The following is a 13,690-nucleotide window of genomic DNA, read 5'->3' as shown; positions in this document are numbered from 1 at the left end:
GCAAGAGTGGCAGAAGAGGTACCACTTTTCAAAAAAGAACAAAAGCTGCATTTTCAGTTTGCAGATGCGAGTTAAACAACAGAGCACTGAAAGAACAAAACACATTGTGACAGCAACAGCACATGAGTTTGGGTTCAATAATTGTTCTTTAAGAAAAAGACCTAAATTCTTAGGATTAACTAGACCATAGGAAATTTAGAATTTACTTTCTGGTATATACCAAGAAGGTAAAAGCACATGTGTGTGCCTCTGTGTATATGTATATATATATACATATATATAAAACCAGAGAAAATTGAAGTATCAAATTATAATTAGGATCATATCTCAGTCAGTCATTCATTTCCAGCAGCTAGAAAACTAAGTTAGAAGCCAGATGCAATGATAATCTAGCTTCCTGTGGTCATTGAACCAAACCCCTGGACTCAATCTTCAAACACACTGGTTTTGCAAACACTTCTGAAGACACAAATGCTGTTTGCAGCATTCTACAGAGACATAACAGAGTAGTGAAGGAATCACAGGGGTATTGGGATCCGACTTGCAGCACAGCAAAACCTCTGTGCCAGCAAATCAACGGAGAGCCTTCTACAGAAATACTGCTGCCCCACACTTCTACTCTGGAAGGAAAATGTATGCATTGCTCTTCAGAAAAACCAGCTGATCCTACCATTCCAGCTCAAGCCACGGCTACAGCTCCCAATTTCTTAGGCAGCAGCACCTTAAATAAGCTACAGAAAACACAACTCTATTTCAGCTCTCACAAGGCAGAAATCACACCAAGCAGCACATTAGCAGAACCACTTGTTAAGGAAAATGCTTTCCCTCCTTTCTGAACTGCCAGCAGATGAGCTGCACACATATTTTTCCATCAGTTAATAATGAGAAATCAGTTCAGGTAAAGAGCACTCTGGGCACAAAGGGTGGTGGGGGGGAAACTTCAGCAAACATACCTCACAGACAGTGCAATGCCATCTGGTCTCCACATGATGCTTGCACTCGTTGCAGGTGTAAACAAAGCGGTCTTGGCTTTGGGTGTGCAGTTCCACCAGCATGCACATGGTTGACCACTGAGCCCTCCGTAGTGAGGAGAACTCCAGGTGCTTGTCTCTAGCAAGGGTCAGGAACGCATCGCGCCCATCCATCAGGTCACACGGAATGAGCGGGTCGGGCTCAATGATGGGGGGCAGGGAGTTGGCTGCAGGGCCAGCAATGAGGCGGATGACAAAAAAGACCTGAAAAATAAGAAGGTTTAATATGCTAACCCTTTTAAAGATGTTTTGGTCACCAAACCTCATTACAGAGTGTACAGTTCCAGGATCAGCCAACATTTGAATGACCTGCTGCCAGGAGGAGTGCTTGTGAGGCCTAGGAAATCTCAGACCTCTGGGTGCCCTGCAGATTCACTTTTCTCTGAAGAAACAGGAAAGGAGCACTGCACTGAACAGTAAGAGTAGAACTGCTGTGGCAATCTAGACTGTTAGGAAGTTCCGCACGAGCACAGCTGCATTTATTCCCACTGCCCTTGCAGCAAAGAGCACCGAGACTTACTGGTACTGGTCTGTCTGGGTGAGCCACTCAATTCTCCAGCCAAACCTGTATAATTTACAGGGCATGACTCTGTTTGAAGTATCAAAGCTTTGTACACCTCTTTACTGAAGTAAAAAGTATTCCTCATTCAATCGACTCTTACCTCCTTGTGCTTCTCCATAGTGGCATACAGCTTTTGGGAGAGGTCATTGGACACATTGGGCATGCCAGGCTTCTTCTTATTGCCACGACTCAAGCTGCTCTTGTTTTTACTTGTCTTCTTATTGTTCTTCTTTTTGGCATTTTTGCTGTCTCCCTTGCTCACCTAGCAATTTTAAAGACATTTTATGTCAGGTATCTAAGCAACACCATGTCACAATTTTATTATTTTTATTCTATAACTGCAGGACAAACCACACTTCACAATCATTTACTCTGAAGAGACATACTAGTGTTCCCAGAAACATTAAATTAACTCCATTAGAATTACTCCAAAAGATATCAGGATCAGCAATACATACTCGAAAAATATTAAAAGCATAGATGCTCAGGATGTACAAGCAAAACAATATATAATGAAGCTTGTTTGTCCATTACAGCTACACACTCTTGGACAATCACCAAGGGGTTCAGCAGATGAATTCTCAATGCAATTCATAAGTAAAAGTAACTGCAAAGTACAGCTGATATCGCACTAAACAAAGCTAAGGAAGACTTAAAACACTTAGATTTCGTTTGCTACAGCTCTGACAGATTTACTTTTAACAGACTGCATTAAACTGATTTTGTATGAAGCTGTTGTTCTGAGTCCAAAATGCATTAATAGTGCAACTTCTGGCATGCATCTGTCATACCCTGCAACACTCAAACAAAACAGGTCAGCTTCATTTCAACTATATTCTGTTAGCAATTAACAGATTATTGCTCACTGGGGTGCTTAGAGAGCCCCTCAAAACCCCACAGCATAAGATGATCAAGCATCAAAATAATTGTTAGCCAAACAAGCATTTTTCCTAGGCTTAAAATAACTTTGTCAGAATGGAAATTCCCAGTGAACATGGATTACTATCACATCACTTGACAGTACAGTTTATTATTGCCCCTTCTTCAAGTATGAAACACAGGATCAATAGAGAGTTACAAATATTTGTAATAATAATAATAATAATAATAATAATAATAATAATAATAATAATAATAATAATAATAATGTTAAATAGTAATGTACTGCAAGTTGGCCCTATGTCAGGATTTTGGGGCCAAACTGCTGCGAAGTCTCAACTAAATATTGACCAACCTCACACAGAGAGCTAAATGATCCTTCACAAGTGGTTTCTGGGTATATTAGAGAGATGAGAACTCGAAGCTATACCTTGTGCAAAGCAAACAATACCTTCCTAAGAAAGATGTTACTTAATGCAAATTTGATATGTTGCCTAACTTCCTGCACTTTGATTAATCAAAGTCCTTGAAAGAAGGTATTGCAAAGAGCATAGCACAGCAGAATCACAATTTTTAACTGTAACATTAAACCTGTATTTTTTTGATCCAAAGATCTTCTAGAAAAAAAAATTCTAATCCCCCCAAATCTAGTCTCAGATAAGGTGATGAAGCAGCAGTGTTTCAAGAGTTAACTAACAAGAAGTTCAGAGCATCCAATGATAGGCAGATGCATAAATTCTACATCTGTTCACTTTCAAACTTACTGTTGAATTAAGAGGCATCTCTTATTTTTGAGATTTTTTTTGTTAAACTTGATAACACAGTTGTACATTATCAAAAAAACTGCACAAGACCCCAGCAAGAAATTCCTCTAGTTCAAAGTAGCCCAACAACAGTTCAGCAGTAATTTGTGCTTCAGATCCTCAATGCCTTAAAGCTACTAAACAAAACTATTGAGAGTCAAGTACTAACTCACAGCATTCCATTACTTTGTCAGAACATTCTGCTAAGATTGGTCTTATATCATCTAAGTTAGAAAGAAAATAGTGAGCCACTATTTAAAAGCTAATGCTTAAGGAAAAAACTTCCAAATCAGACCGAGGTGGCAACGTGATCATTGGTAACAACTGGATTTCAGCAACAAAATTTTCAACTAGCAGCTGTTTCAACAGAATTGCCTTTGGTAATTAGACAGTTTATAGCCCTATGAACACCCACTGTTCATCCAGATGTACCTTAGTGGTAATTTTACCAGTTCTAGTTTATAAACTATAAAACTGAAATTTATTTTAGAGTGAAAAGTGAAAACCCCAGATAAGTGAAGTGCCTTGTGCCCCTCTTTTTCTTATAATTAGCCTTATCTAATCAAAACTTGTTATATTAGATCATGAAAAGCAGAAGCATCCTTACATCTGTGCTTTCATTACTAGTGTTTTCTTCTCTCTTCCGTTCTTCTTCCTCTTGCTCTAGTTCCTTAATGCTCTCCTCCAGAACATTGGGCCAAAAGTCCCCTTCAAAGTAAGGGAGCTCCTTTGCACTAGTTAGACGGTCCTCTGTTGCCTGCTTAAATATATCCTAAAAGAGAGCAAGCCCACTTTTGGTTATCACTATTACAAGTCATGTAAGGAAAGGCAACGTTCTCAATGAGTGACAAGAAAAGGAATCAGCAGACTAAACAAATGAAAGCTTAATATTAGAACTCATTTTATGAGAACACATTCTAAGTGCAAATTTAACATTGTATCTGTTACAGTTTGTCAAATACATTTCAAATATTCCCACTCAGAAGAAAGAAATTGCTGTGTGCTAGACTTCAATATGCATTCTTACCAACTGGGACAATGTTATCACCATAATCTCAACATTCACTTAAATCCTTATAATTCCAAAGATTTTATATACTTCTAACTGCATCAGCAACCTAACCCTGCAATTTGATCTAAGACAAGAAGATTTAAGACTCCATATATATTTTTTTGCTCTTTTACAGTATTACTCAAGAATTAAGCTTGTTCTAAGGAACCATTTCAAATCTTTTGCTAGAATGATTTCAGAAGCTACATGTTTTGAAGAGAGTATGTTTTAACTCTAAACTTCTGGTGCTCAATTCACTTAAAACGAATGCAGTAAACACCAAGAATCAGGCACAATGCACAAAGCAAGGAAGAGATGAAGACAAGATTGAGGAATCTCCCCCAAGCACACACTTCACACACCTTGTAATCATGGACGATGCGCTCCGACACAGACTTGTCCAGCATCTTTTTGTACCACTCTTGCAGTCGCTTGGGTTTGGGTATCTTTTGGTCAGGAGGATGGCAGTGGAAGATGTAATCATCTCCTTCGCTGGGCGGGCACGCCCAGATGTGTCCAGTAGTATACCTGCCGTGGCGACACAAACCGGGACATGAGGGCGCTGACAACGATCCCGCGCGCTCTCCTCTCCGACACCAGGTGGCGCCGCCAACGAGGCTGGCAGCGGTTCTGGACCTAACATTTCCATGTTTTCACTCATTTCCTAAATCCAGCGCTATATATGGAGCACTTACATGTAAGGGGTGCACATTATACAGCCTACATAAAAAACAAAGCCTGACACAAACCCACAACTACTATCTCCCAATTAACTAATGGGAGAAAGATTGAGTCTAGGTATTTCACTAGTGAAATCTCGAGACAGAGCAGCAATATTTTATCTAGCAACAATTTAAAAGCAGATTTACTTAAAGACAGAATTCACTTTTCTACTGTAAATACTCTGGTTTTTGAGAATGAGTTTTAAAAAGTTTTAGAATTATATCTGGGAATAAACAGGCACTGCCAACCTGTGGTATTGGGTGCACAATCTAGAGTACTATTAAGATAGATGACAGCAAATCAGTAGCAGGTGCAGCAAATATAACACCTAAGATCACTTCTTCATCTTCAGTTCTCCATAAGTTTTTGAAGAGAACTCTAGTAGGAGGAATAATCAGTTAGAGAAAAATAACCATCATTGCCCTGTTGAGAAACAGCTCTGCAGAACCCTCCCCAAGCCCTGGGAGCTGCAGCCAGTTGTCATTCCTTCTGCCTGAGAAGGGAGAGATGATACTGCTAGACCAAGACTGTTCTACCAAAATGAGAGCCTGATGTTACCCATTAGCACAGAAAATAGCATTAAGTAAAGCTGAGGCTTGAGCTCTATGTAGCAAATGTACAGACTCATAGATTAGAAAATGGACAATTAAAAAACCAAAAAGAAGCCTAATGTATGCTTTTGAAGTAAGAAAAAACACACCACCTCACTGAGGTACTGAAGATAGTACTGCTTACCTCCACTTCAACTCTCCCAACTTCTCATTAACTGCTTTAAATGTAGTCCCTTAACAATTTCTCCACAAATAACTTCACCAGCCTACACTAGGTACCATGACGATAGTGATGATTACTTCACTGGCCTTTCTACTTCAGTTATCATGGTAATTTAATTTCCACTTTTCTTATTACTGCAGTTGTTCTGTGTTCTTTTGTGCTGTCCAAGTATATTTTCCTCTTTCCTAACTCTTCCGTTTCTCACATTTCCAGCTACTCAAGATTTTTTAGTGGCCATCTACAACTGTTACAGAGTTATCCAGTACAGACTAAACCCACAACTGTCTCCTTATACACAAGGGCAAGGACTTACTTGCTAGCCCAAAGGAATGACGTAATTAAAGGCATTGCACAATGACAACAACATCTTATGGACTGGAAAAGGGGCTCACTGTTTCTACTCAGACTTAAAAAAGTCTTACATAAATTTGGAAACATCCAAATAGCTGAAGCAGAGGCCTCCCCTGAAAAGCCTGCAATCCCTTCTTCTCTTCTCCTTTTCAACTGTACACAGTTGTTGTCAAGTTATTCTATTACAGGTTGATATTAGGGCACCATATTCTTTACTATAGGATGTAGTAATTTAATTTGCAGCAAGAACTATTCAGCACAAATGCTGTACAGAAGAAAATTTTGTAAGATACTTACCCTAGTTTCTTAACATATTCTAGATAGCCAATCAGTATTTCATGATAGACAGCAGTCCTCAAGCATTTAGGGCGGAAGAAATGAACACTGTCAAGGTAGGATATATACACTCGCCTAAAAAAAAACCACCAAAAAAAAAGCATGAGAAAGAGGAGAGATTTTGAAGTAATTCTACAAGTTTATTAATGCTATTTTATACATCTGAAGCATCCATTACAACAGCAATCTGTAAAGCCTCTGATCCTAATTTACCTCCAGAAACTTGGCCTTCTTTTGATATCTTAGCCTCATCTCCCTAAAACTATTCAATCCCTTCCTTGAAAACACAGATCAGTGATCCTTAAGGCAACTCTGTCTTCCAGCCAGCATCCCCAGTAAGAAATAACTCTAACATTACAAACTTTGTTTCTAGAACCTAACAGCAGTCACATAAGGGTCTCACACAAGCAACAGAGAAGCTCTATGCAGAACTACAGGAGGCTCATCCAAAGGAGAGAGCACCAAGGCAAAACAGACTTTTGTGGGGTTCCTCACCTTTGATTGGGTGGAGGGCAGTCTGAGCCATACTCCTGCACGTGCATCCCAAAGAAGCACAAGTCTACACCATCAATCTCCTCAAAGGCAAAAAGCGCTTTTGTTCGGTACGGGAAGGACTCTGCCATCTCGCCACTGTCTACGAACCTGCAGAGCAGAGGGTACAGTGGAACACCAACTATATTCACACATCAGAGACTGCATGTTACTAGGTGAAGGCAACAAAGATCAGGGCTACTCTAAGTGTAATTTTAGTGCAATTTGAAAGTTTAATGTTTACAGACTACTCAAATATGAGGCACCCACTTTTTACTGTGAAAAAGACGTCACAAAAATGATTATGCTGCTGGAACACCTGTTTGTCACTACTTGGCTGGTGATGAGGTTTTGAATACAACAGTCTTTTTTGACTGGATATTAGAAAAAAAATCTTCATTAAAAAATTTCTTCATGAAATTCTTCAATATCAAGTATTGAAACAGGCTGCCCAGGGCAGTGTTTGAGTCACCATCCCTGGAAATATTTAGAAGATGTGTAAATGTAGCACTTGGAGACATGGTTTAGCAGTGGCCTTGGCAGTGCTAGGGTAACAGCTGGACTCAAGCTTAGAACTATTTTGCAACCTAAATGATTTTATTTAATCAAGTGTATCATGCAAGGACAAACAGCTCCCACCTTCACAAAAAGCAAGCAAAATTAGAAATGAACATACCTTGCTTTCATTCCTGGTTTTACTTCGACAGTTTTGTCAGATGCATGTACCACCCTAACTGTGACCTCTCCTGCCTCAGGGTGATTCTGTCGTTTCAGGAAATCATTGACTCTGTTCTCCAGGAAGGTACCGAGTCTTGTAGCTGGTAATCCTGCAGGAGGAAAATACAGCTCTAAACATATACAAAACTGAACTGATCATATGATTTCTCTACTCAGAAGTTAGATGAAAAATTACTTTTAACACATGCAGTATGCTAACGTAAATTAAAGCTTTATATTTAAACCATACCACTTCTAGATGGGGTGAGCTGCTTTTTCCATGCAGGCATATTTATAGCTTATACATTATTTAAATGAATAAAGAATCTCTATTTCAACCCAATTTTTCTATCTTGTCTTAAAAGTCAATCACAATTAAGATTTCTCCTGAACAGATGTTATTAATTACTTCAATTGGATTACAAAACACTGCTTTCAGAGACATCTTCACAAGCAGAACTCGCATTTGGAAGTATATTCTGTGTATAAAGCCACACTAGCCAAGTCAGTATCTCCGCTTACCAAAAGAACATATTTCAATAATGGAAGTGCTCTAAAAGAGTTTGTCAGCTCTCTAAAATAGAATGTTAACTAACACTACCACCTGTGAACACTCTGAACACTACAGAACTGATGGTCAAAACTGACCAAAAGTATCCTCCTTGAGATCTTAAAAAACTTAAATAAAACACAAGCATAAAAGCCACTTCTTCCCCATTCTTAACGTATTATTTAAATTTTTTGGTGCAACTGTCAGAATCTTACTTTTAGCAGAGAATTTGTTCTCTTTCCTGGTTCGTCCTGTTTTCTTTAGGCAGCCATCACAGACGAAGCTGAAGCAAAAAAAAAAGAGAAAGTGAAGTCACCCCAAGTCAGACCAAGTTCTCTAGCATTCTACCATTAGAAGCAAAACCTTTGACCAGATCTTATCTGATCTGGAAAATACCTTAACTGAAATTTGAAATAAAAGCACAAAGAACAGCCCTACAGTTTCAGAGCTGCAGAGGAGGATCTAAGCTCCAGGTGCTGCACGCTCTATCAGTTGCTCACATCACCACTGGAAAGCCCAGGGAAGTCTCCACTGGCAGGTCTGAAAATACCAGCTCTAAGTATTCTTGGTGCAAATAGGCTCAAACTGCTGTCTCTGATGATAACACACTGCAGCACAAAGCATAAGGCTGAATTTTTTTCTAAATGCCCAAATACAGTATAGACTGAAATGACTCTTCTTCACTTACAGGACATCACCCTCTTCTGCAGCAATGTGGATGGGATAACAGAATGCTAAACTGACACTCTTTGGACAAGAAATGGCACTTTTAAGCTGTTATAAAATACAATTCATCATTGTTTTTAAATCAATCAGAAAAAAAAACACATGTTGATCAAGAACTGTGGAGCATTTAAAGAAAACTATATTTTTTAAATTTAGATTTAATCTGATCAATGAGGTCAAAAAAGTTGATTCACCTGTTAAATCCTTGTTACAAAATTTTTTGAAGATGATGAAGCACTATGATTTGTAAAGAAAACAGATCAATCTGAAACTGTTACCAGAACTAAAAACCATCTTTTCATGAAGGGCTAGCATTTGTAAACATAAAAGGCTGAAATGCTCTTTCCACACAAAGAATAGAAAACTTGACACACAACACTGTAAGATATATACTGTTTAAATTTGATATTACCCTATAGATTGTATAAAATTTTCAGGGAATGTAATTTCTTCCATTAAACAGTCTTTTAAATATAACCAATATAAGGAAGTTTACTCATGAGCTCTACCAAATAGTAAATATGCTATGGACTTAATAAGGAGAAATTCCTCACCCAGAAGGCCAGATTATCTCATTATGAAGAACACAGATCTGGTGCATTTTTCGTCCACACTCTATACATTCAACAAATCTGTACAAGGCAAAAAAGGCAAAGGGAAGCAAAGGTTAGTAGTATCATTGCTTGCTTGGGTATTTGTAGTACTTTATTAGAGCACTTCTAGCATTTAGGCTTTTGAGTCTATTTAACACAGAGGGAACATCTGTGCTGAGAACAGCCTTCTGAACAAATTAAGAACCTGCCAGCTCAAGTCAGGCAGACTATGCAGGGACACTTTATTATCATTTCCTTGTCTTACCACCATCCACTCATTTTTTTTTCAAGTGAAGCCCTTTTAAGGATAAGATCTGTAAACTGCTTGTTGCTATAGAGAGTAGAGGAAAACGGATTCAGCCATGTCAGAAAGGAAGAGCCAGGTGAAATACTTGGCTGTTAGTTGCCCCACTATGCTTAAACCCTGGGGTATATTGCAAATACACTGCAGAAAGGTGAGAAGGAAGAACCAGAGACAAAGACCAAAGTCACTTTCAGAAAATTAGCAGAGATTTAAGGACAACTGAGATAGGTCACATTGTTTAGTTCCCAGATGTTGGTGAACATAATTATCCAAAATATCTAAGGTTCCTTCAGGTATTGGGACAATCTGACTCCTTTGAACATGCCTATCTAAAAGTTTGAGACTTGGAATGAATGAATGGCTGTAATCTATGTAGAGCATGTGGTATCACACTGTAAATTAGGCTTATATTCTATCTTCACTTTAACAAAGGGAAAGAAAAGTTATGAATCAAGCTACTATTCTCTCCTTCCCACAGCCCTCATAAAACAGAAGAACTGGCTGACCCTTGTGCCTTTAGAAGGATGGTGTGGGAACAATAAATATCCTTTTTCCTCATTTATTTGAGAACTGAGATAATGTTTGCAAAACAGCAGCATAGGTGTATGATGCAGAACCATGTAAAGCAACTTCAAAAAACTGCTCAGGAATATCAAGAAAAGCAGCTGAGTCACCATCATCTTCATGTTACTGAATGACTACAGTTCTGCTTTCAGAGCAGTACAGAATAACTGGCTGATTCAAAATATAGCAACTTTTCCTTCTACTACAGCTGCCTATAAAATGCAGCAACTACAAACACCAACAGCACTAAGAGCTGCTGCCAAATGACTCAAATCAGTTCTGAGACTTGACCATCCACCACAACCTAGTTTCAAAGCAGAGCTATCTGCATTCATCCTTCTGTTGAATCTACGTGCAAGACAACAAAATGGAGTCATTTCAGCCCATATATCCAGTGTTAGTGTTTCTCAAGCACAGCCACAGTGATTTGTGTTCTCAGCACTGAATGCCAGATCTGCTGATTACTGAGCAGCCCCTACCAACTAATAGTGCTACATGAAATTGAAAACATTCAAAGACAAAGGTGATGGTGGATGAATAAGATCTATCTTACAAAGTAATTATAATAAAATGAAGATCATTCAAAGAGTGACAGCAATACTTACAGCTCAGGATCCAGTGTATCATTTTTTCTTTTTGAAAACTGTTCTTTGTTTATTGTGCTATGGAGAAACAGGCAATAAAACTCAGTTTTAACACAAGACAACAAACATTCATGCAATACCCACACCTATCCACAAACCAAGACAAAACTTACAAGCAGAGTTTTTATACACTCACTGGCACTACAAGGAAAGTAATTACATTTTACACATTGACAGACAACTGAAGTGTATGCCACTCCACTCTGCCTGTGGAAAACATTATTGTTCTCTTGTAGAGAGCAACGTTGTTCCCTTATTCAGTTTTACTACAGGATAAATATTAAAGCTTGCTGACAATTCAACTTCTGGATAGGTCTGATCAGTGTTTAATGGTGAAAAAACTACTTGATATGCCTCTCATATTCTGTAGGCAGAATTCCAATTATCTTTGATTACTAAGAAAGGTAGGTTATCTTTTTTCAGATTCCCCTAGCCCTACTCTTACATCAGCTTCAAAGGATAAATTTTAGCTTCCAAATCCTGCAACCCCAGCCCAGCCACTGCAATACATTATTTCTACCCCTCTGCATCAGTTTCAAGGCCTAAAATTTCAACTTTTTGACAGAAGTTTTAAATTACCTGGTTCAGAACATACAATACTCAAATCTGTGAGAATTTACCCCAAAGAGTGTTCTGCATAACATGAGATGATCAGTATGTCCCTCCCTGAGAAGCACTGACACAGACTCACTCCAACTTGCATGAGATTAATTAACCTTCCTATCTCCTCTTATTTCAGTATTTATTCTAAATTGTGCCACCTGCAGAATAAATACTTGAAGCTCCTTCTAAAATAAATTATGAAGTTAAATATCTCAATTACCTCAAATTATTCTTATAATATGGTGATGGAACTTAAACAGGACCCACCATGCATTTTCCGATGATGTACTCTATGACCCTATATTGAATAAATTTTGGATCTTTGCTTCTACTAGAACAGCAATCCATCTATCCATAGGGACATGAAATGACCAGCACACAATTTTTCTTCCTTTTTCCTCCCAGACAGGTAGGTCACAGAATTCTAAGATGGTTTGGGCTGGCAGGGACCTTAAAAGATCATCACTTCCTGCCCCCTTCCACTAGACCAAGGAGCTCAGAGCTCCACCCAATCTGTCCTTTAACACTTCCAGTGATGGGGCATCCTGAACTTCTTTACGCCATCCGTTCCAGTGCCTCACCACCCTCACAGTGAAGAGCTTCCTCCTTATATCTAAGCTCCATCTAGCCCCTTTCAATACACTTCAGTACATCATCCCAAGCCCCAACAGATATTTCCAGTACTGTTCTCTATGCATCCATTGATTCCAGGATTGGTTCCAAATGAAAGTTAACTCCTTTTGTCCAATTACCAACTTCAACAACTCTCCATCTGGCTTCAGACCTTTCCTGAATTCCTCATGTTGTTCTACCTGCAGGGTTGTTGCACTGCCTTCCTCCAAAGGGATTTCTTGAATAGCTCAAAGAGTAACTGTTTGGCACTCATTTGTCCCTCAAGCATTTACTTAGCCTCAAAAAAATTTGTTTCAAGATCTTGAGGTATGAGAAGGGTACAGCAAAGTGAGAGACTGCGACAATAGTTTGCTACCAACATGATAAAATCCATGCACAGCCTTTTATTATGTCCTTAACTACTGCACAGCCTTTCTCACAGGCAGATGGCATTTCTGTAGTGAAATATTGGTATGGCAAAAGGAGGTTGTCTGCTTCTGGTTTGGATGAAAAACAACCTGATGTTGAATACAAGTTAAATGGCATAGCTAGGGTATAAAGAAAATGGTATGTCTGATATTTCAAGCTATGTCTGTCACACACTTGCCTGCAGGCATGGTTATTTTTCTGCAGTAGAATACTTCCACTTTTTTTTCAGGGAAAAAGCCATTTTCTTCTTTCCCTTCTATTGGTACAGTTGCAATTTTAAGCACTAAGTGGTTCTTTTTCACTAGTTAGGTCAGTGCAGGTTTGAAAGACAAGCACATCAAGGATGCATCATCCACCTTCTACTAGGCTAAAAACCTAGAGCTGAACGCCCCTTCCCTAGAGAAGGCACTGCAGGCCCTGACAGAGCTCAGGAAAGCACGGTCCAAGCAAACACCAAGAACTCACGTTTGAGGTTGTGATGGGTCATCTCCCAGAGAAACGCTCTCCCCTTGGATTTCGTTGAAGCACTTCTCACAGAAATGATACCTGTCAGCAAGAAGGCCATATTTGGGTGAACTGCTCCGTCCACACAACACAGCCCAAGTCAAGCAACGGAGCCACCAATCACAGCAGGCCAAGGAAGGGACAGGAGCAGAGAGCAGGTCATCAACGGCGACAAGGATATTCAATGATGCGGATTTATGGGCCCCACATTGGGTTTGGTTGGTTTGGTTTTTTGGTTTGCATTTTTTTTTTTTGCGCAATCAAAGCCAAGTGCAGACAATGACAAGCATGAAGGAGAAATTAAAAAAACAACACACACACGAACAAAGAAATGGGGGTTTGCAGGACAAAAACAAAAACATAGAAGCAAGACAAGACAACACAAAGCAGAAAGCCAAGGCAA

The 13,690-nt window shown here is 39.1% G+C and overlaps 1 protein-coding gene across 1 annotated transcript in view; it reads right to left on the bottom strand.

Moving 5' to 3' along the window:
- The window catches only part of EP300 (E1A binding protein p300), a 61,474-nt gene that overhangs the window by 3,762 nt on the left and 44,022 nt on the right, over positions 1-13,690 (bottom strand). The window contains exons 20-30 of the mRNA XM_058804572.1: positions 13,249-13,329; positions 11,101-11,157; positions 9,589-9,666; positions 8,524-8,591; positions 7,718-7,868; positions 7,006-7,152; positions 6,472-6,585; positions 4,689-4,854; positions 3,883-4,047; positions 1,694-1,855; positions 954-1,235 (exon numbers count right to left, since the gene is read on the bottom strand). Of these exons, the coding sequence (XP_058660555.1) occupies positions 954-1,235; positions 1,694-1,855; positions 3,883-4,047; positions 4,689-4,854; positions 6,472-6,585; positions 7,006-7,152; positions 7,718-7,868; positions 8,524-8,591; positions 9,589-9,666; positions 11,101-11,157; positions 13,249-13,329 (1,471 nt within the window). The remainder of the gene's footprint in view (positions 1-953; positions 1,236-1,693; positions 1,856-3,882; positions 4,048-4,688; positions 4,855-6,471; positions 6,586-7,005; positions 7,153-7,717; positions 7,869-8,523; positions 8,592-9,588; positions 9,667-11,100; positions 11,158-13,248; positions 13,330-13,690) is intronic.

The sequence above is a fragment of the Ammospiza caudacuta genome, chromosome 5 (assembly GCF_027887145.1).
Source record: "Ammospiza caudacuta isolate bAmmCau1 chromosome 5, bAmmCau1.pri, whole genome shotgun sequence".
Lineage (NCBI taxonomy): Eukaryota > Metazoa > Chordata > Aves > Passeriformes > Passerellidae > Ammospiza > Ammospiza caudacuta.
This window is presented reverse-complemented; position numbering and strand designations above follow the sequence as displayed.